Source organism: Thermoascus crustaceus (genome assembly GCF_041956765.1).
Source record: "Thermoascus crustaceus strain CBS 181.67 unplaced genomic scaffold VTN00scaffold_11, whole genome shotgun sequence".
NCBI classification, from domain to species: domain Eukaryota; kingdom Fungi; phylum Ascomycota; class Eurotiomycetes; order Eurotiales; family Thermoascaceae; genus Thermoascus; species Thermoascus crustaceus.
The window spans coordinates 198,007-219,798 of record NW_027192537.1 but is presented as its reverse complement, the minus strand read 5'-3'; the positions used below and the strand labels follow the sequence as shown (position 1 = coordinate 219,798).

The following is a 21,792-nucleotide window of genomic DNA, read 5'->3' as shown; positions in this document are numbered from 1 at the left end:
TTTTAGGTGTAGGCAATTAATCTAGCTTTTGGTAGGACATACAAGCTCTACTCGATCTGGATCGACCTTTTGCATCGAACATGCATATTTTAGCAGGATACCGTCGCCTTTTTTCCTATCTGGCGGCATTGTCAGCATTTTCCGGCGTGTCTGGACTCTAGACCCCGCAGCCGTCGGCGGTGACATCACCCGCCCGCGTCTGAAGTCATCCCGTCGCTTGCCCGCCGTGCCTTGATACAGAACAACTCTATACAACCTGAAAAAATCCCACCCCCTCGGCGCAATTGAGTTTTTTGACATCCAAAAAGTTTCAGATTAGAGGGAGATCAATCGCCGCATCAGTCAGGAGTGTTATTGTTATTTCAAACGCCGCCGCCATGGAGACCGTCCACGTGTCGACCTCCTCCAAGGCGCTGTTTGCCAAGGTGCGCAAGATCGTGCCGCCCATGTTGGAGAGGTTTCATAAAGGTTTGTTCTGTTCGCCCTATATCTTCCTTCTATATATACTACTTATTTATATTGTTTGCTTGCGCTGTGGGATGAGATGTTGCCGAGTCAAGTTCTTTTCGGGCTTTCTGGATGTTATTCCCATCGCATACGGTTCAGGAATGTCGTTCAATGAGATTGAGATTAAGTGCTAATGCTAACGGCGTTGAATCGAGTCAGGACAACTGGGCCGCGTGGCTGTTATTGGGGGTAGTTCGGAGTAAGCTTTTCTCTTTCTCTTTCTGTTCTATATCCTTATATCCTTAATTGCATTGCGATGGAGTGGAGGAGAGGTGTATTGGAATTTGTGGTTTCTTAAAATAGATGCTAATCGTATCTGTCTGGGTAGTTATACTGGAGCGCCGTATTTCTCTGCGATGGCGTCTGCGAGGTTAGGTATGTTGTTCGTTCCATGTGTCAAGTTCTACCATTTTTTTCTATTATATTGCAATTTCCTTTCTCAAGTAGTGTGTATTTTATGCTAACTGCTCTAGGATGTGACATGGTGAGTTGCCTGAATCGACAACAAGATGACAATTACATTGTCTAGGCACCTTGACTCGACTCGACTCAGGAGACTGACAAAACATCCTCCAGAGCCATGTGATATGCGAACGATCAGCGGCACCGGTACGTTTGTTCATCTACATCTTTCCTTAAAAACTACCACTGGGTTACTAACCAGGGAAACAAACAGGTCATCAAATCCTACTCCCCAAACCTCATGGTCCACCCCATCCTGCCCAGCAGCGCCTCCGTCCCCAACCCGAACAACCTCGACCTCCCGACCCTGACGGGCCCCATCATCGGGATGATGTCCCGCCTGCACGTCCTCGTGATCGGACCCGGTCTGGGCCGGGACGGTGTGACGCAGAAGGTCGTCGCGGAGATCATGAAGGAGGCGCGGTCCCGCTCGATCCCGTTCGTGCTGGACGCGGACGCGCTGCTCCTCGTGACGGAGAACCCGGACCTGGTGAAGGGGTACAAGGAATGCATCCTGACGCCGAACGTGGTCGAGTTCGGGCGACTGGCGAAGGCGATGGGGGTCGAGTTGCCGAGTCAGGCGGAGGTGGAGAAGCAGTTGAAAGATAAGCCGTCGGTCTCGCAGGACGAGAGGGTGAGTCGGGAGTCCGAGGCGTGCGAGAAGCTCTCCCGCGCCTTGGGCGGGGTATGTATCATCCAGAAGGGCCCGCACGACGTCATCTCCAACGGGGTGACCAGCATCATCTCCGATATCGAGGGCGGGCTGAAGCGCAGCGGGGGCCAGGGCGACACGCTCACGGGGTCGCTGGGGACGCTGCTGGCCTGGCGGGCGGCGTACCACGAGAAGATGTGGGACACGGGCGAGAGCGACAACGAGACGGAGGCGCAGACGAAGCAGGAGGTCGAGGCGGAGATCAATGCCGAGGGGAAGAGGATGTCGCCGGCCACGACGCTGCTGTTGGTGGCGTGGGCGGGCAGCTCGCTGACCCGCGAGTGCTCGCGGCGCGCGTTCAAGAGCAAGGGGAGGAGTATGCAGGCGAGCGATTTGACGGACGAGGTGCACGAGAGTTTTTTGACTCTGATCGGAGAGCCGGAGGGGTCGAAGTTGTAGAATACCTACCTGCTTACCTAGTATAGTATCGTGACCCTTTTAAGCTAGTACAGTACTATAATTGAAGTTATGCCTTGCATGGTGCCATATTATTTTATAAAAATCAACAGCCAAACGAAAAGCATTATAGACTGTTTAATGTACTATAGGGTATATAAGGAACGCTCATTTACCATGTAGATAGCTTAGTTCTCCGTGCTCAATAACACATTGGGTTAGGTATATATACTAGCAGGTCAACAGGCTAACCTACTATTGAGTATACGTACTCGATAGGCGCTCTACTTCACTTAGTCGCGTTGTCGAACAGTCGATATCACCTCTTTGTGTTTGACCTACGGAAGTCCACCTCCGTTATCGATAAGAAGCCTCTCAGCACAAACTATAGTCCGTTAATATTCATAATTGATACATTTAGGTAGCAGGCCTTTTAGACATAGAGATGGACTCAGTTTCCGATGACTGTAAATCACGTCAGAGATACAAGGCTCTTGGTCGTTCTAGCCAAATTCATAGAAAGCTGGAATGAGAGTGGATGCTGGGCTGTTAGTGCTCCTAAACAGGATAAGTTGTTGGCTGCAAGGCAGAGCTGGCAGGCATATGCACAGCTGAGCCTCAGCCTCGCGACGGAGGCTTGTAGGGAACCTCTGAAATTGCCAGCACGATTTTTTTTAGTGACTATCTTCTGTATGACAATGACACCAAGCAACCGGGTTCAGGAAGCCTTCGAAAGTGCGAAGCGCGACTTCCAAGATGGACTCAAGGATAAAACTTTCTGGGATAAAATCGCCAGAATCACCTCCCATCGAGGACGTTTATCAGGACACCGATTAGCTCCAAAAGCGCCAGGGCGAGAGCCGTACTCTTCGAAATCTTCGCAAGATCGAGTCATTCCTCGTTAGAATCAGGCAATATGCTCTGGCAGTCGATACCTTCGTTCAAGTAAACCGGAGATCCTTGCCTTGATCTGGGGTCCCATCAGACTTCTACTTCAAATGTCCAGTAACTTTACACAGTCATATGACGCGATCATTAATACGATGGCAAGCATCGGGAATAAGCTACCTTTCTTTGAGAGCTATACAACGCTTTTCACCACGAATGACCGCATCAAAGAGGTATTGTGTCTTTTCTTTAGGGATATCCTGGACTTCTACCTCATTTGTCTGAACATCTTCGGTACCAAACGTATGCAACATCTTAAGGTTCCTGAGCAGGGTGATAGTCTATCGCTAATAGCCCGAGCAGGATGGATGATTCTGTTTGAAGCGGTGTGGCCAGGAAACAAGTCCAAGATTGACGTTGTTGCTGGAAGTATTGACACGGCCTTCTCATGTCAGAGGAGGTCAACCCGGAGCACATAAGAGAAGCCCACGATGCACGGATTGAAGCGCTTAAGTCGTACGAGCGAGAAAGGAATTTGAGGAACGTCAAAGCTTTCAGGCTGTTTTGACCGACATATCCCCCAAATTTTACGGCAGCGAGCTCGATCGATTGCGAGGAACAGTTTGCAAAGGTACTGGGCAGTGACTTCAGAAAGATGAGGTGTACCTGCGATGGTCGGATCTTAGGGATGCATCGACACGAGTTGTCTGGCTTCAGGGAATACAAGGCGCAGGTATGGTGATCTTTTCAGGCGGACTTGGTTATTCTGAGGATACCAAGTTTTCTTTCAATCCTTGGCGTAAAGTTAACAACTGAATGCCGTATCAAAATTATAGGCAAAACGTATCTCTCTTCGATTATCGTCGAAACTCAGACATTCACATCCTGTCGTCTTTGCTTTTCTGAACTACGAAAACGGCACTAACATATCGACTATCTCCATCATCCATTCGCTGATATTTTAGGTAGCTGCAAAGAACAAGTCTTTACAGATTAAGCTTTGCGACGACGTTCAGAAGCACCCGGAAGAACTCAGAAACAGCACAAAGTTCGCACGAGAGACGTTATCGACTCTCTTGAACTCCACAGGACCTAGTTACATCGTTATCGATGGCGTGGACGAAGTTTCCGTGACGGAGCGTGGGCTGATAGTCTCGGATCTGCTGAGCACTTGCGAGTCCTATAAGGAGACCAAGCTTCTCATAAGCTGTAGGTCTGAGGACGACATCTCGAGGATTTTGAGAGATAAGGTCGAAATAATCCGCGTTGATCATTGGAATCGTGGGTGTATCCAGGCGTATGTCTCCACAAAGTCTGAAGAATGGCTTATGGACCCCAATTTTGACGATCAAGCACGCTCCGAAATACGAGCTCTGCTTGCTCCTCTGTCATCGAAGGCGAAAGGTAAGCTGTATTATCTTGAGCGACATCCCTTTGTGCACATATTAACGCTGATACCGCAAAGGGATGTTTCTTTATGCCAGAGTAGTTATGGATGGGATAAAGATGTACCACAGTCTTGATTTAATTCGGAATGGACTTCGAGTTTTCCCAGAAAACTTGGAAGAGGTGTGAGCTACACCCTCTGGACAAAAGCCATGAATTTGCAATAACCATCCGTGATTGAAGATATGCTCGTATCCTTCAGCGACTTAACCATCTACAATCACCTTTGTTGAAAGGTTGGGCCAAAAGAGTCTTAGGATGGGTTGGATGCTCGCCTGTGCCACTCACACTACAAGAAATCAGCCTCGCTGTATGTATTACGCCGAAGCATGGGGGTCGACTACCACGGATCACAAAGCCTCTAGATATTTGTCCGACTTTGTGGACCAATTTTGGAGGTTGCAGATGGCTATGCGCTCTTTGTGCATTTCACTGTCGAGGAGTATGTTATTCGATTATGTTTCACTTACGCTTCCTAACAACTGAGTGACAGATACCTCTTCTTCCGTCAAGCAGATAGTTTCGTCGACTTGATGGAAGCAAATCTCGATATGGCCACGACGTGTCTATTTTACTTATGCCTTGACATATTCGACCCAGATATGGAAGACGAAGATATGGAAGACGAAGATATGGAAGACGAAGATATGGAAGACGAAGATATGGAAGACGAAGATATGGAAGACGAAGATATGGAAGAGGAAGATTCAGAAGGCACTGACTTAGAAGACAAGGATACGGGGAATGGAGAGATGCAAAAGAACATTCTCTCAGGCCAATATTGTCTACATTGGTTTGCCATCTCGCAGTGGAAAGAGGCAGTCCGACGATGCGCCGGAATGCTTCGCAATGGATCCCCGCCTGATGAGGTGATAGGTGATCTAGAACGCTTTATCAGCAAGCGAGAGAATATAAGCAGCGGAAATCCAGGTGAGGGATTGAAATGTGAAGAGCTCGAAGGTTTCAAGCACAGATGGCCTGGTTGTACGATATGTTACGCTGTGCAGTAAGATTCTGTCGACTGGACACAGGCAGTTGGCGCCTCGATGAAGGTAATCAATCCAAGCTCTCATCTAGCAGACTTCTCTCGAACTTTCAACGCTGTTGGAGGGTTGGTTGGTGCTGAAAGCTGACGAAGAGACCGGTAATTTAGACAACTCATGGACGCACTCTGACCCTTCTACTCTGTCGTACTTCTCAGTCAAATTTTACAAGCGGTTTGAGGCTCTGCTCTGCTCAGGATTGGGACATGTTACGGGGTGTAACTGTTCTACATTGGAGGCATATTTTGGGCCACGACTGTTTAGATGCCCATACTTGGTCTGCCAGTGACAAAGAATGGCGTTTGATACAAAGTCCGCCCGGGATGCCCATTCCAGGAGCCACAAGCGCTTATTTAGGTGCTGGATCTCATCATGCGAATTTGCCACTATAGGATTTCAGTCCCCAGGACAGTTATAGAAGCATTGGGATCAATGCCACCAGAATACTGTACTTAGAAACCTGTGAAATTTCCTGCTTTCCAAGATGACTAAAGTTGTGGAATCTGCTGAGCATATGGCTCGCCGCTATACACTACAAAAATTGGAACATGTAATCGACAACCTTGAGATGGATAAGTTTAGCCCCCAGGAACTGCAGAAAGTGAAGATCCGCACTGTCAGAGAGGATTTTGACTCTATCAGTTGAACAAGCTTCTTTATTCCTTGTCCACCAAATCTACCTGTGACAATATGAGTTTATCAAATGCGACTATGTGGGATACAGCAACAGATCAGGTCGGGAAATCAAAGACACACTGATCTACCATGCACAGAAATTGAAATACTACCTTGGCAAATATCTCCTTGGGGTCTGAGTGCACTTTTGATCAGGACTCTGTATGGTGCTATAAAGAGTAAGTACTTACTGCCAATGTGCATTTCTTTTAAACAAATATATGCTTACGCACATGGGCGCGCACAGCATCTGTTCCTACAGACTTGGACAACTCTGGGAATATGATTATTCTCCAGTGGGCAATGATGAAGAGGAACCAGAAACCCCTCGTTGTCTGCAGTGGTGTGTGGCATCAATCTATCATCACTGCAATACAGAGAGAGTTCCACATATCAAGGGTGTTATGATCTATGATACCAATGGAGACAACAATAGCCTTCTCAGAGGCGAATTGCTGTCTCTTATCCAGATCATGAAGGGCCATCTATCCACTGTGCGCTTTGTTGATCATTATATTGCTCCTGTAAGATTCCTTTTTGTTTCCCCTTCCCTCTCTCATGTTGGATACACGACTTTTTCCTCATCCTTCATTTTATATTGACCATTACCACCATCATCATTTTTCATTTTTTTGAAACTTTGCTAACTGATTTCCCTGTCTGATACATATCTATGTAGGTCATGCTCTTCTCCATAATGGGGCCGCGACATGCTCAGATCATTCAAGGACATTTCAATGGCAGAGAACTTGTTGTCCAGTACAGCAAGCTATATGACTTTAGGTGCCAGAAAGATGCACCCTTGCATTTCTTTGCGCTCTGGTTTTTTGGTGACCCGACTGCTGATACTACTATGCAGAAATAAATAAATAAATAAAAAGAAAAAGAGTCTGTTTGATCAACAGTTATGTTACTACTTACTGGCTATACATATAGGCTAGTCGGAGAGGTCCCATATAGAACGTAGCGAAGGTGAGCTCTAACTCTCAATCTATCGAGTAATTGACCCTTTTTATATGCCAGTCTCTGGGCCAAGAATGCTAACTAATAGGGTAAAACATATATTCTTTGGGGATCCTTCAGGCACCATAGTCCTATCAAGTGCTGCCAATTAGGTGGGCATTTTGTAACGCCGTAGGTTATATAGAACCTGCGGACCGGAGGTTAGGTGATTGTATAAGGCACCGACCTGATTCCCTAGCGCGAGGCTCTACCCGAGGGTATATAACCGAAGGCGGGGGCTGACCCCTTTCAAAGGTCAGCAATTAGTTCTATTACCTTCGCTACTATACTGTTAGATAGCAATATAACCTTCGGCATACTCTTATATCTCTTCACGCACCATCTGAACCTCATAGACAGTAGTCTTGTAGGCTCCTTAGGCTGTCCAAGACCTACAGCCAGACCTCCCCATCTGTATAACCAATATTTTCGGGGGTTCTAGGGGTGGACCTGATTGGCTGGTATAGTAAGGTTTGAACGGTCCTAATTAGGTCTGCAACTAATATTCCTTCAACATCAGCTTACTTGTGGATTACATTAGTGGTAATATTGTCAAGGTGGCCGGCTTAGCTTGGTTGGGTGGCCAGCTCACTTGTGGATTGCATTAGTGGTAATATTCTGCTGGCAAAGTGCAAATAGACATTGGACTGCATTGCGCCCCAACCATTAGCATGAACAACTGCATTCTTCTCACACTGCCCTTTGATTGCCCTGCTTTGCTTGCATGAATAGACAGTGTTATGTTCAGCCTTACAGTATCTTCTGAGTCAAAAAATTAACATCTCTCTCCATCAACCTCAACAACTTCATAGTGCTATGATCTACTATTACCTGTCCTGCCTGCTATTGAGCATACCTACCTATCTTTCTGAGTCTTTGCATCCACTCTGGGCTATACCAAAATGTCACCCGCAAACGCACTGTCATACGATGACTATTCGGTGGGATGGATTTGCGCTCTACCGCTGGAGATGGCCGCCGCCAAGCTCATGCTAGATCGCCTTCATCCCAATCTACCACAACGCCGGCGAAATGACAATAATACATACCAGCTTGGTGAAATTGCCGGTCACAATGTAGTGATAGCTTGCCTTCCATCGGGGTCTATGGGATGACGTCAGCAGCAGTGGTAGCCGAGCAGATGCTGGCAACCTTTCCTAATATCCGATTTGGGCTTATGGTGGGCATTGGAGGTGGCGTCCCAAGTCCGTCTGCGGATATCCGTCTAGGCGATATTGTGGTCAGCAAGCCCACTGATTGTGATGGAGGAGTCGTGCAGTATGACTACGGCAAGACAGTTGCCACTGGAAAGTTTGAACAGACTGGCTCATTGAATAAACCACCGCAAGTCCTTTTAACCGCAATTTCTGGCTTGGAGTCAAATCACATGATAGGAGAGACCCAGATTCCAAGATTCATATCAGATGCGACCGGAAAGAATGATACTGTTCAACTCAAGTTCGGTTTTCCAGGCCAGGACCAGGACCAGCTTTTCAATGCCGCATACGATCATGAGGGATCTATTCCTGATTGTGGCGGCTGTGGTCGTAGCCAAGTCCTGACCCAAAACTCCACGAAGTTCTCATATTCCACTCATCCATTATGGACTTATTGCGTCAGGCAACCAGGTGATGAAGGATGGTCGAACCCGGGAACGGCTCAGACAGAAGCTTGGCATTCTCTGCTTTGAGATGGAAGCAGCCGGGTTGATGGATCATTTCCCTTGTTTAATTATTCGAGGGATTTGTGACTATGCGGATTCTCATAAGAACAAGCAGTGGCAGGGATATGCTGCGGTGACGGCAGCTGCTTATGCTAAGGAGCTTCTCACTGTGGTTTCTGTGACAGAGGTTGATGCAATTTGTACCGCTAAGGAAGTTGTTAATGCCGGTAAATATATATAATCATCTTGAGCATAGATCAGTGTTGACAATATGCCCAGTAACCCCAGGACAATTTCAAATCCCCTTAGATATGACCAACGTGCCTGCTATCAACACGTTCATCGGCCGTGACTCAGACGTCAACCAATTATGGAACATCCTACAAACCCAAGCCTCCAATATGCGAAAGGTCGCGGTCCTACATGGCATGGGTGGTATAGGCAAGACCCAATTGGCCATCCATTTTGCTCGGCAACATAAAGATGAGTTCACTGCCATCTTCTGGGTCAACGGAAAGGATGAAAATATTCTCATTCGCTCGCTGGCCGCCATCGCACCACGGCTTCGAGACAGACCTATAGACGTGGTCACTGATATGAAAAATGAAGAACAGCTGAAACAAGAGGCACAGGAGGTTTTGAAATGGCTTTCTCAGGAGAAGAATTCCAACTGGCTTCTCATATTTGACAATATTGATCAGTATGCACCCGGTGATAATGATGTACATGGGGAAGGGGCATATGACATTCAGAAATACTTTCCATCTGCGGATCACGGTTCTATCATTATTACCACACGGTTGAAACGGCTTGCAGAGCTTGCAACATCATCATATCTGCTGCAACGGCTGCCTCTTAAGAAGGACTCCAACTTCTTATAAGATGTTCAGGTCATACAGCTAAGCCTAATATGGACCCTCCCACTAATGCAGGTGTTGACAAACTGGCACATCACTTAGATGGTCTTCCACTTGCAATTGTCATCGCGGGCTCATACATCTTTCGCACCGGCATGGACTTTACAGAATACTTAAAATATTATGAACAAGCATGGCATGATCTCCACACAGCGGCAGGGCCCCAACATGACTATTCCAATGGAAACATGCTGACTACATGGGCGATCTCCTACCACGAGATAAAGAGAAGATCTCCATCGGCAGCACAGCTTCTCCACCTCCTTTCATATTTTCACAATGATAATATCTGGTATGAGTTGATCCACAATGGTATCAATGCTTCAGATCCACCAGAGTGGTTTCAAGAAGTAGTATCCAGTCAAATTCAGTTTTCAACTACCATGGGAACACTGCTAGACTTCTCCTTAGTACAGCCCTCATTGGCTAAGAGCAGCTACACTCTACATCCTGTAGTCCATGCTTGGTGTCAGAATGAGCTTCAGAGAATTGATGCAAACCTCAAAGACACTGAGGATAGAAACTGGGCTATTGCTGTGGTTTCTACAGGCTATAGTGTGCCTCACGCATCAGAAAAAGAGTACTGGGTTCAGGAACAGCGTCTACCTCCCCATATCAGTCATGTTCAGAGAACGCTGGATGTCAATTGGAATCTGTCACAGGAAATTGCAGTGATAGATGCTGTGCATTCCTTTGGAATTCTTTATCGACATCAGGGCAAGCTCAAGGAGGCAGAGGAGATGTATCAGCAAGCACTGGCAGGCTGTAAAAAGGCATTGGGTCCTGATCATACATCTACTCTGATGACAGTCCAAAACCTTGGACGTCTCTATGCAGCTCAGGGCAGGCTGAAGGAGGCAGAGGAGATGTACCAACAAGCACTGGAGGGTTTTACAAAAGTTCTCGGAGCGGATCACTGGAGGACCCAACAGACCGCAGAGGGATTACAGTCAGTAGTCAAACGGTTGAAATCTCGCAAATGGGACATTATATCCAAGTTTCTTCATGGAAAATAGCTGCTTATTACTATATATCTTTCTGTCTACTTCATCAGAAATGACCATCAAATAGCCCATTTTCAATTATTATTATTATTATTATTATTATTAATCAAGTTTAACGTCCATATGGAGCCTTCCGGCTATGATAGACCCTGACCCCTGGGCTGCAATTCTCATTCTGAACTGGTAGTTCAGAATGAGAATTATTGCCTCTATCTAGTCCCTGGGGCTAGACCCCCATCTATGATTATTCTTGACCTTTTCCTCGCCCTAGACTGCCTATCTACATAGGGCTTCTGAGCTCTATAGGCTCTCCTTGTTTTCAAGCCAGTATGGGCGTCACCCAGTCTGTTCCCAGGCTGCCCCTATCTATTACCCATCTCCAATTTTTTCCGCTTCCTCTAGGGCTTCTAATCCCCATTCGTTATCCTTCCGGGCCCTTTCTGCTGCCTACCCTATCCCCTATCAGTTGCTCCCCAGGTTGGGCATGGCAGTCCCCCTCCCGAAAGGTCACTGGGAGGACCTGCCTGGTTGGATGGCTGTTGGGGAGGCCTAGCAGCCGTATAGTATAGCCTAGCTGCCGGGCCTCCAGCAGGGTCTCTGCCGGCTCCAGGCCTGCTTCCCTTATCAGGGGCCCTATTGGGGTTGTGCGGAACATGCCTGTGACAGCCCGGGCCTGCCTGTTGATCAGTTGCTGGATGCCTGTCAACCGGTCTTTTTGGCCCTGCCACCATAGTTCTGCTCCATATAGGGCCACTGCCTGTACTGCTGCCACCTGGATTCTCCAGACCAGACCTGGTGGCAGCCCCTGCCTGCAGCATAGGGCTTGCACCTGTGCCTCTGCTGTACAGGCCTTCCGGAGGCGGGTCAGGTAATGTGTCTTAAGAGTAAGCCCTGTGTCTAGCCATATGCCTAACTAACAGATAGCTTCTTGGTTAAATGGGACCTGATGTCCCCCAACTTGAATCCTTGCTTGCTGGACTTGGTCCTTTAGTTCCCAGCCCCGCTTGTGGGTAAAGAGCACTGCCTCTGTCTTCTCTGCATCAAATTGAACTGCATTAGCCTGTCCCCAGGCTATTGCAGTCTCCCCAGCCTGCCGCAGCTGTCTGCAGGCCTGTTCCACAGAGCTTCCTAGGGCTATAAGGCCTATATCATCTGCAAATAATAGGGCTCTTATCCCTGGAACTGCTGCTTTTATAGCTTCAAAGACCCCTGACAGATATATTGCAAACAATATAGGGGATACTGAAGATCCCTGGGGGACTTCTAAGCTGATAGAATGCTCTGGGCACTGGGTGCCATCTATCACAAGCTGGATCCTCTGGTCAGCTAGAAATGAATGCACCCAGCATTCCCTTATGTGTTTAACCAGCTTTACAGGGTCCACATGGTCAAAGGCACCCTTCATATCCATAAATAGGGCCCCTGTGAGCTGCTTTTGCCCCCATGCTTGGTGCACCTCTTGAATTAGACATGCCACTGCATCAATTGCGCTCCACCACTTGCAGCTCCCTATCTGCCCTGGGTGTAGTACCCCTGCAGCTTCACAATAACTGGATATAGCCTCTGCAGCTATCTTCTCTACCACCTTTCCTAGGCAGTTCAACAGGCTGATCACCCTAGATGCCTTTACCAGGGTGTAGTCTGGTTTATTTGGCTTCCGCAACAAGATCCTCTTTGCTGTCTTCCATGTCCGGGGATGGATTCCTAGCCAAAAGCATTGTCTGGCCAATGCCACCATCTGGGGGGCATTCCAGCTCCATAGAAGCTACAGGGCTCTAAAATTAAGCTTATCAACCCCTGGGGCTTTCTGAACAGCTTGGCTAAACAGGGCCTGTTGCACTATCTCCTCCCTGAGTTGGGTATGCCAGGTTCCTTGGGGCAGGTCTTCTTGGGAGCTCCCCCTGGGAGCAGGTGGGAAAGCCACCTCCCGGATTAGAGTTTCCTTCTCACTAATAGTGGTGGCCACCTGCCCCTGGGGGCCTCAGAGTGCTGGGGTTGTACTGGTAGCCTTTGGGGCAGTATACTGCAGTGCCTGCCAGCACTGGGCAGTATCTGCTGGGCCCAGTTGACTTCCAGAATCCTCCCCCTCAAGGCCCATTAAGAATGTCTTCCAGCACACCCTCTTCATCTGCTGTATAGTTCTATAGTAGGAGTTCCAGGCCTTCTGAAGCCCCCCCCTCTGCTATGGCTCCTGCCTGCCACACCTGCCTGGCTTGGGCATAGGTCCCCCGGGCCTGCTTGATCTCTGCCCCCCACCATTGCTTTGAGGCAGGAGATACCCAGATTGGCTTGGCATGCTGGTTGAGTGTAGCTATCAAGGTGTTCTGAATCCATATGGCTTTCTCTACTACATCCCCCTCAGTGCAGGTGTCAGTTAGGGGCTGTCTGCCAGTTGCCTGAGTTTGCCAGGCCTGAGTGGCTTGGTTTAGTGCCTCTGTATCTGCATGCAGGGCCTGAATCTGCCAGCCAGTGATCTTCTTAGAGGGTTCTCTGGAGTCCTTTCTCAGAGAGCTCCATTCCATAACTATCACTTTATGGTCAGAGCCTGTAGGATAGTCTTGGTCTACAAACCATACCTCTAGAGGCCCTAACTCAGAGATAGTCAGGCTTAAGTCAGTAATTGACATCTCTGAGGTTGATTTGGGCCTAATTGGTATATCCAGAGCATTGTTGATATGAAGATTATATATGTCAATTAGAGCTTTCAATAGCTCTGTATTTGTACAGGCCCCTGTCTGTAGGTTTCATAGAGGGCTGTGTGCATTAAAGTCCCCTAATATCAGGCTTCTTGCCTCTATTATTTGGCTCCATTCTGCATCCTTAATGGTGTGCCTTCACCTCATGTTTTCCCCTTGCCAGGGGCAGTCTGCCCCTAATCAGTTATCATAGCAGTTCACCACCCAGGTCCTTTGAACCCTTTCCCAGGCCCTGCCTAGCTCCCATATATCTAATGCCATTAGATATGGGTGGTCTAGTAGGTCTATCCTGGCTTCTACAGCCAGTTGGTCTAGCAGATCTCTGCAGACTGCCACTGCCACCTGGCAGTCTCTGCGTGCCCTCTTTTCTGGCTAGTATATTAGATATCCCCCATGCCGGAAGTCCCTATCTACATAGGGTTCTTGTAGACAAGCTAGGCCCATCTCTAGCTGTAGCCCAGCTTCTAAAGCCATGATTGTGACCACATAGGTCTGGCAGCAGTTATGTTATATCACTAACATACTGCCTGGCAGTCTGATTCTGAGCCAGGTCATGCTAGAGTCTGAGTGCTATCCATCTCCATATCCAGGTCCCTAACTGCTCTGTAGCAGTCTTTAAAGTCTGCAATGCCTGCCTTCTCTGGGAGGCCTGGGGGGTTCTTGGGCTAGCTGGGGCTGGTTGGCTTTGGGTTTTAGTAGCTTGCTGACTGGGTATAACTACTACAACACCTGTTGAGCTTGGTGTGGTTGCCTCTTGACTTCTTGTCTGGGCTGCTTTCACTGGAGGCTCAGATCCCTCTCTTCTAGTATCACCCTGCTTGCTTAGGTGCTTTCACACCTCTCTTTTCTTAGAACAGCTCCCAGCTGTAGCTGGGTGCGGGCCTCCACAGTTGCCACACTTTGCAGGCATATGCTGACTTGCAGTCCCTGGTTTAGCTGGGCAGTTCACCACCTTGCAGCCATGCTCAGCTTCTTCATGAGGCCCTGCACAGATAAAGCATAATGGGGGCCTGCTCCCACATGCCCTGTAGCTGCAATGTCCAATTCCACAGCACTGGGGGCAGACTGTATCTGGTCCCAGCTCCCAATAGTGCTCTGTTTGGTATCTAGAGCCCCCAAAGCAAATCCCATTAACTAGAAGCTTCTAGGCCTCCTCCAGAGAGCCCACAATAATGACAATAGTGGACCCCTTCTGCTCACTGCCTCTAAGCTTCTGTGGGTTTTGGAGCCATATAGGGTTCTGCCTTAGCTGGAACTCAGTGCGCAACTCAATCTCCTCCCAGGCTAGTTCTAGCCCTCAAGTCAGGTAGTGTTTGATAGAGACCCCATGGACCTTGACTCTATACCATTGCTCTGGGAGTTCCACTGATATCACTGCTGGGTCTGCCTGCCAGGCTGCTGCTACTAGTAGGTCCTTATAGTCTGAAAGCAGCATGGAGTCTAGGGAGCCCTTCTCTAACAGCACTGTCATTGCTTCTGTTGCTGTATAGCCCATATCAACCACACAGATAAACCCTGGGAAACCCTCCTCGGCCAGGCCCCAGTTTATGGCCAGTATTACCTCCTCCCTCTCTGCTCTGGGAGCCGCCAGACCTCCTTCTCTCCAGAATAGGAGCCTGTGCACCTTCTTGTTTCTCTCCTTCACCTGGGGTGAAGCTCCCTGGTTTCCAGGCCTTTATGGCCTCCTCCACAGGCTTCTTGGAGCCTCTGTGACCTTCCATTTTCTGAGTCTTGCTTGGCCTGGCAGGCACTGTCTGCCATTCTTGCCCCCCTGGCTTGGTTGCCAGCAGGGCTGCTATATCTGCATATGATGCCCCTTTCTTTGGGGGTTGCTTCATGCTTTCTTTAGGCCTAGAGGCCTCTCCAGCCTTTAAAGCATCCTTGGGTGCCTTCTTTGCTGTTGCGTCCCCTGCAGCTCTATTGGCTGGTCTGTGTGCAGTTTCTGACTGGGCTGGTGTAGAGGTCTTCAGGGCCTGTTGAGCTTGATTGAGCTCTGTTTGGAGCTTGCTGACCTCTAGCTCTAGGGTAGAGATCCTTGCTAGAAGATGTTCCTTCTCTATCTGCTGTTCTGCCTTCCAGCTGTTCAGCTGTTCTGTCATCTGGGTCCATATGATGTCCAGCTCCCCTTGGTGAGCCTGCTGTTGGCTTTTTGCCTGTTGCTCAATTGCCCCTGCTAGGGCTTGGAATTGCTTGCTGATATCTGTCAGTAATGCCCAATAGGGACCCCTATGGCCCAGGGGTCTTTTGCTGGCTTGTTGCTGCTTGATTATGTTTTGGACTCTGCTGGTCAAGCTTGATGCTATGCCATCCCTATATGCCCCAGCACCTCCCAGGCTGTTCTTCTGACTTGCTTGGGCTAGGTTCAGATAATTCTCATCTGTAGAAGGCCTTGACGGGCCCTGCTGAGTCCATCGGCTTGGGGTTGATGTGTCTGGCAGCTCTTGTATCTCAGTTGACTGACTTGCCACATAGCCAATTGCCGGGGTTGATGCGTGAGCTGCACCACCACCATGGAGCTCTGGGGCCTCCATGGCGGTTTATAGAAGCCTAGAGGCCTCTCTGGGTTGAATGACGCGTAGAAAAGACGTGTTTTGTATAGGTGCTGATTTTGATGTTCCAGGCATTTTTACCGTACCGGATATCTTTCAAGGGACAGTTGAATCCCTTTCGAACCGCCGACCGACTACGAGATCCTTGCTATCTATTCTGTTCGACTAGCTTCCCTATATATATATATATATAGAAGCTTTCCATATTGCCCTTATTCAATGTACAGTACAGTATATACCGTCCTGAATTGAGAGATTTCGAGAAGAGTAGAGAAGAGGAGATAAGTTCCAGAAGCATGTAGTATGCATTGTAGTGAGTGGATATTTCATGTACATGTCCTATATGTATATTTCATTTCCTTCACCTGAGATCATCTTCGGTAGAGACAGAGAGACAGAAGAGAGGGGTTTTCTTGTATGTACTCAAGAGCTTAGTCTTTTTTTTTCTTTTTCTTTTCGTTTGATTTTTGCGGTCCATTCGTTCATTTGCTATATTGTCCCAGTCCAGCCCAATCCAGCCCAGTCTAAGTTCCCATCCCATATTCCCGTCCGTTCTATACCGCTCATATTTCCTCCTTATGTTTATTTTCCATCGAAGTCTTCTCACGACAATCGCGACTCCGAGACTTCGACATCTACTCCTGCTCCACAGGAATACACTCCCACACGCAGCAATGGCAGAAGGTGTGCGAGCAGACGGTGCACTGGGCGAAAATCTCAGGATACCAGGGTCCTTGCATGCATTGGCACTTTTCCACTTATGCGTCAGCGCTTGGAACCTTCCCGTAATCAAAAAGTACATACGGTACGACAGACAATTGGATAGAAGGTAGGGATAAACTTACACAAAACACACTATTCCGCTTCTCAGGCTCTTCGGTGGTGGAGAAGAGAAGTGCAGCTGTTTCTCTTCGTTCCCTATCTGCAAGCCGCTGAGAGGTTGCCGGAGAAGCTCCTCCACGGGACGTTGGATTCAATCTTCTTCCTGATGCAGCTGGATTCGAGGTTCTTGACTGTCCGTGGTCGCGAGTAGTAGCAGCAGCAGCAGTAGTGTTGGCTTTGGATAGAGTTATGGTATTCTCATAAGATTGTGCCGTGACAGCCTCCTCCGCTGGCAATTTTCGTTTTCTGCTGTTGGTATTCGACGCTGGAACAGGCGTAGCGTTTTGAGGACGAACATCGAGCAGTTCGACGGACATTTCTCGCGCGGTCTCTTGCCGGACACGATTCTGACTCTCACTGCTTGTTGCTGCTGCTGCTGCTGTTGTAGCCGGAAGACTCGAGTCTCCAATCTCGTCATCATCACCGCAGGAGCTGTCGCTACTGTTGCTGGTGGTATCATTTTCACAATTATGATTATTATTCGCCGCCGACGCAGCAGCATTCTCATTATTCCTCTTCTCCTCAGCCTTCTTCCTCTTCTCTTCATCCCGCTCTTTCTCCTTAGTGAGATGACCCCCCGGCGGGAGCCAATCTCCGATTCTCTCCCCATTCTTAAAATGTACGGTGTCGATATGATCGAACCGCTCGTTCCACGCCCCCAGGCCCTGCTGTTTCAGCGGGATGATCATCTTGCAAAATCCGCACCAGAACTGCGACTGGCCGTTCCGTCCGATGCGATTCTTGCGGATGAAAGTGTCGATATCCTTCCTGTTCTCGATCCTGTGATCCTTGCTCAGATGCTGGACGTACATCTCCTGCCGGTAGAACAGACGCGCGCACTCCAGACCCGTGGTGTCTCGCTGCGTACAGCGCCAGCATTGGAGATGGAAGTGTTGGGAATTCTCGTGTCGCTTCCAATCCGCCTTGCTGCCGAAGGTCTTGTGGCATTTGGGAAACGTACAGCCGTAGGGCCGTTCGTGACGCTTCATATGTTTTCTAACAGATTGCAGTCAGAAAACACCCAGAAGAAGAATGGGACGGAGAGCTATACTTCAACTCACAACGCAATCGAGTGGTCTTGGGACAGAAGTCACACTTGAACACCCGCTCTTCCTTAGGCTCCGTTTCATGACCCGACGTTTTGCAGGTCTTGTCATGCGTTGCAGCGGAACCAGGCGTCTGACCTCCTCCAAGTTGCTCTAGAGCAGCCGAAAGGATCATCTGAATCATTTCCTTTCTCTTATTGCACAATGCCGCTTCGTCCCGGTCGATACTGTTTCTACGGTCCGTCTGTCCTTTGGACCCCTGTCTCCTTGGACTACTGGTCATCATCTTAGTCATGGCATCCACCACGTTCATCGCGGCCTCCGCTACGACGTCAGATGACTTTCCCTTGCTGCTGGAATTTTGCAGCGGGGACGATAACGGGCCCAGAGAATCGACCTCCAAAGGCCCTTGATCAAAGGAGGAGTGGAGATTCAGAGCTCTCAGACCGGGAAGCGTGGTGGACTGCTGTTCTGCGTGTGTCTGCTGTGAGACCGTCTTGCCTGAGACTGCCTCTGCTAGAATTGTGTCTCGGTCACCATACGAGCTGAAATTCTTAATCGGACTCAATCTAAAACCTGCCGAAGACTGGATGTCGGGATTCTTGACGATCTGACTTGGAGCAATCAGATCAGATGCGCTTTGATGTGCATCATCATTATTCGAATTCCTTTCAGACCTATTTGGCGTGGCCATCTGCATTTGCGGCTCCTGTCTCGTCGGCGAGGACGGGAATCTATCAACGACAGACGTTTTCTTTTCCTGCTCTCGCTTCCAACGTTGATACCATACATCAGATCTAGCCTGCATCAACAACACTTCCGGAAACCATCTTCTGATATCACCGCCGATGGGGCGACTCACCTGTTCAGCAGTTCGTCAACATCTTCACCCGCATGCATTCGGTTTATATGCTGGCGGAAATTGTCCAGGCGAGGCCACATCTTATTCCTCCTAGGACAGTTTTTGCCGAAGCAGATATACATCTTGTGCCCGCGTTCCGGCTTCTTCTTGTGAACACATCTCTTATGTCGTTCAAGGTCATTGATCGTTCCGAATCCTTCATTACGGTGGCAGTTCGGTTCGTCGCATTTAAATGGCTTCTCATGTCTCGCTTCATGTTTTCTGACGATCTGGTTAGCGACTGCGCTCTCATATATACATGGTTTAATATCGATGATACCTCTTTTCAGACGGACATTTGCCGCGCCAATTGCATCCTCGATAGTCACATTTTATAGTCTTATCCTGATACTGCACCTGGAACTGTGACGGCACAGCACCAATGGCGGCGCCAGAGACGGCAGCAGCAGCAGCAGCAGCAGCATCATCGTTGGGCTGGTTGGATGCTACAGGGTCAACTATCGACGTTATATCAAACCTATGGTTCTCATTAAAGGGCAGGTGCTGCGGACTAGGGGCTGAATCCAAGGGAAAAGAGGAACTGACAACAGAGCGTGTCGCGCAGCTTTTGGACCCGTACCCCGAATCCGAAGGAGGGGCGAAGCCGTTGAACTGGCTTCCGATCTCAGACGGCGTGCCGTAAGGGTAGTAGGAAAATCTTGCATCGGGCTCATTCGCCCGTTGGTGTTTGGCCGGATGGTGCGGATAATCAAGCACCGAAGAATGCGGCGGCACGCCCGTCACATGTAGTGGGTTCCACGCCTCCTGATCATTGTGTGGAAACCGGGCAGCAGTCTCCGGGGCAAAGGTATCATCGCTGGTCCGTGGAGAAAGGTTCTGAAATGGCAACCAAGACTGTAATAGGGGCCCGCTAGGCCGGATCTCTAACGCCGGGTCAGGCTCCATATTAGGGAGCTGTAGACCGAGCAACGATGACGAGTTTCTCAATGTAATCTCCGAGTTAGCTCTCAAATTATCCGGCGAACGATCGATCGGAGGCGGAGGCGGTCCCATCCGAGTATCCATGATGCCTTGAAGAACTTCGGCGGGATTATCCCAAAAGATTCTCCTCTCACTCGAATGACTCTGCTCCTTGAAATAGCAAGATAACTATCAGCTCGGAAGTTGAATGAGCAGAAAATGCCGAGACACTGTCCCAGATACGAAAAAAAAGAATTCGCCTTCGCCTTTTCTTTGACCGTGTTCAACAGGATCAATATACATAAACACAATGTAGACAATTAGTTAAAAAAAAAGCAGACATACATCCATGCCTGGACCCCCTGGTCCATACGACTGTACAGATGGACACCGCTCAGTCATCGCGCAACTCATCCAATCCGACCTGCCGCCTTGCGCCTCGCCAGCAGAGATGCCCGGCGGGATAATCAGGCGCCCTATAAAGAGGCGGGACCAAGCAAGTCTTTCGTGTCGTCCTCCTAGACCCCTGCGCAGGCCGCGTTCTAGATGGGAGGATACTGGTCTATCCCAGCCTGAAGAGAGAACAAGAGGGTAAAGACTGAACAAGGAATCGGACCTGTTTGATATTCGGCAGAGACGTTAAAAAAAGAACCAAACACTCTGCAGACTATACATTAAACTATGCAACAAAAACAAGAATCCGATAGACAAAAAGAGGAGAAGCATTACCGTTAAGGGCAAGTCACCGAAATAGGAAGCGAATTGCACTCAGCCTATGAGCAGTTTGTAAAAACCAAGGTCAGTAGGATGAAATGAAACATGCAGGCTGTCAGCCAGTCTGTAGATCTTTCTGCAAATCCATCGCAATGATGCGTGTGGTCCGTTCCCAGAGCTTGGATAGGTACCTTACCAATCCAACCTCTGTGCAGAGTCTTGGTTCCCAAAGCATACGTGTTCCCGAGAAGACTATTGGTAAACAATGCGGCCGTCTTCACTGCCCAAACGATGCGAATGCAGAAGGGACGGGCATAAAAAAAAACTGGGCCAGCCAAGGCCAGAAGCGTCAATCAGGAAGGAGATTGCTTCACTGTTCTCTTGTGATCTTGCATTGACTGGACAATAGATGGTGGGTATATGCTTCAGACTGAAGAGGATAAAGGTCGTCGAGAGGTCTGAGCCTCAAGTAAATCGGGCGGTGGGAAACCAGTCCTGTTCTAGGATTTTGCCCACTAGATGATACGCCACAGAGAGACCTGGACTGGCCCGAGTTGGGGGGGAAAAGGGATTTGCCGCCTGAGCTACCTAACCGGTACCGACCGTTCGCATCGAGGACGCCCTTTTAGGGCTGAGAGAAGAAAACCATTTTTGCTGCTTTGTTCCAGCTGGGGAGTCGGGGTCTCCGCGGTGAACGGGCGCTCCTGTTTTCCAGCGTGACGTTTCGGGGGATGCTCGAAAGAGAGACGACATATATGGTGGAGAACGCAGCTCCTGATAGCAAGAAGCCGTCGGTCAGGGTTGCATAAGAAAACATCCTATCGGGTTGACCGCAGACGGATCAGGCAAAGTCCTCATCCGTTCCTGGCCTTGCGCATCGAGAAGCTGACAGTGGACAGGCAGCGGCAAACACCGCTGTTGTGGCTGTGATGGGCGTGTGTTGAGCTGCGAGTCTAGTCCTGTCGGTTGATGGGTTGGACATCTCATGTGCTCGCTCTTTGATCTTTGCAGGGTTGAACGGCGACTGTGGAGCACTCGATGGCGCGGCGATCCCACCGGTCATGCGTGGGAGCAAGCATAAGAATAATACGGAGGAGTCGATGTATACAACGCTGACTGGTCCACAGGCCGGCTGGCCTGTTGCCTAACGCGTCTGCTAGCACTCGAGCGACAGGAACCGTGTCTGGAATCTGGAAGACCTGGATTTGGAGCTAATGCAGGCAGAACATCCAGGGTGCTTTTCTTGGCTATGGACCACGATCCCAGTGTACTCCTACATAACAGGAAGGAAAAAAGAAGAATAAAGAAGAAAAAAAAAAAAAAAAAAAAAAAAAAAAAAAAACAAGAACTAGTAACCGACGTACTTAC

At 49.0% G+C, this 21,792-nt stretch overlaps 5 protein-coding genes across 5 annotated transcripts; 3 read left to right on the top strand and 2 right to left on the bottom strand.

The window, feature by feature from the left end:
• Positions 1 to 377: 377 nt before the first annotated feature.
• VTN00DRAFT_2827 (uncharacterized protein) lies at positions 378 to 2,080 on the top strand (the record flags this gene model as incomplete). The annotated part of the gene is made up of 6 exons (XM_069429080.1): positions 378 to 468; positions 667 to 706; positions 836 to 882; positions 981 to 991; positions 1,084 to 1,116; positions 1,184 to 2,080. The coding sequence occupies 6 exons, from the start codon at positions 378 to 380 to the stop codon at positions 2,078 to 2,080; spliced, it is 1,119 nt and encodes a 372-aa protein (XP_069283243.1).
• Positions 2,081 to 3,120: 1,040 nt separating this feature from the next.
• VTN00DRAFT_2826 (uncharacterized protein) lies at positions 3,121 to 5,421 on the top strand (the record flags this gene model as incomplete). The annotated part of the gene is made up of 5 exons (XM_069429079.1): positions 3,121 to 3,268; positions 3,329 to 3,415; positions 3,935 to 4,369; positions 4,817 to 4,853; positions 4,905 to 5,421. 5 exons carry the CDS (start codon positions 3,121 to 3,123, stop codon positions 5,419 to 5,421), a joined length of 1,224 nt encoding a protein of 407 aa, XP_069283242.1.
• Positions 5,422 to 9,105: 3,684 nt separating this feature from the next.
• On the top strand, positions 9,106 to 9,675 carry VTN00DRAFT_2825 (uncharacterized protein; the record flags this gene model as incomplete). The annotated part of the gene is made up of 1 exon (XM_069429078.1): positions 9,106 to 9,675. The coding sequence occupies one exon, from the start codon at positions 9,106 to 9,108 to the stop codon at positions 9,673 to 9,675; it is 570 nt and encodes a 189-aa protein (XP_069283241.1).
• Positions 9,676 to 14,555: 4,880 nt separating this feature from the next.
• VTN00DRAFT_2824 (uncharacterized protein) lies at positions 14,556 to 15,942 on the bottom strand (the record flags this gene model as incomplete). Its single annotated transcript, XM_069429077.1, has 2 exons — positions 14,556 to 14,701; positions 14,973 to 15,942. 2 exons carry the CDS (start codon positions 15,940 to 15,942, stop codon positions 14,556 to 14,558), a joined length of 1,116 nt encoding a protein of 371 aa, XP_069283240.1.
• Positions 15,943 to 16,595: 653 nt separating this feature from the next.
• Positions 16,596 to 19,815, bottom strand: VTN00DRAFT_2823 (uncharacterized protein; the record flags this gene model as incomplete). The annotated part of the gene is made up of 5 exons (XM_069429076.1): positions 16,596 to 16,709; positions 16,806 to 17,838; positions 17,894 to 18,685; positions 18,751 to 19,011; positions 19,070 to 19,815. 5 exons carry the CDS (start codon positions 19,813 to 19,815, stop codon positions 16,596 to 16,598), a joined length of 2,946 nt encoding a protein of 981 aa, XP_069283239.1.
• Positions 19,816 to 21,792: the final 1,977 nt, after the last annotated feature.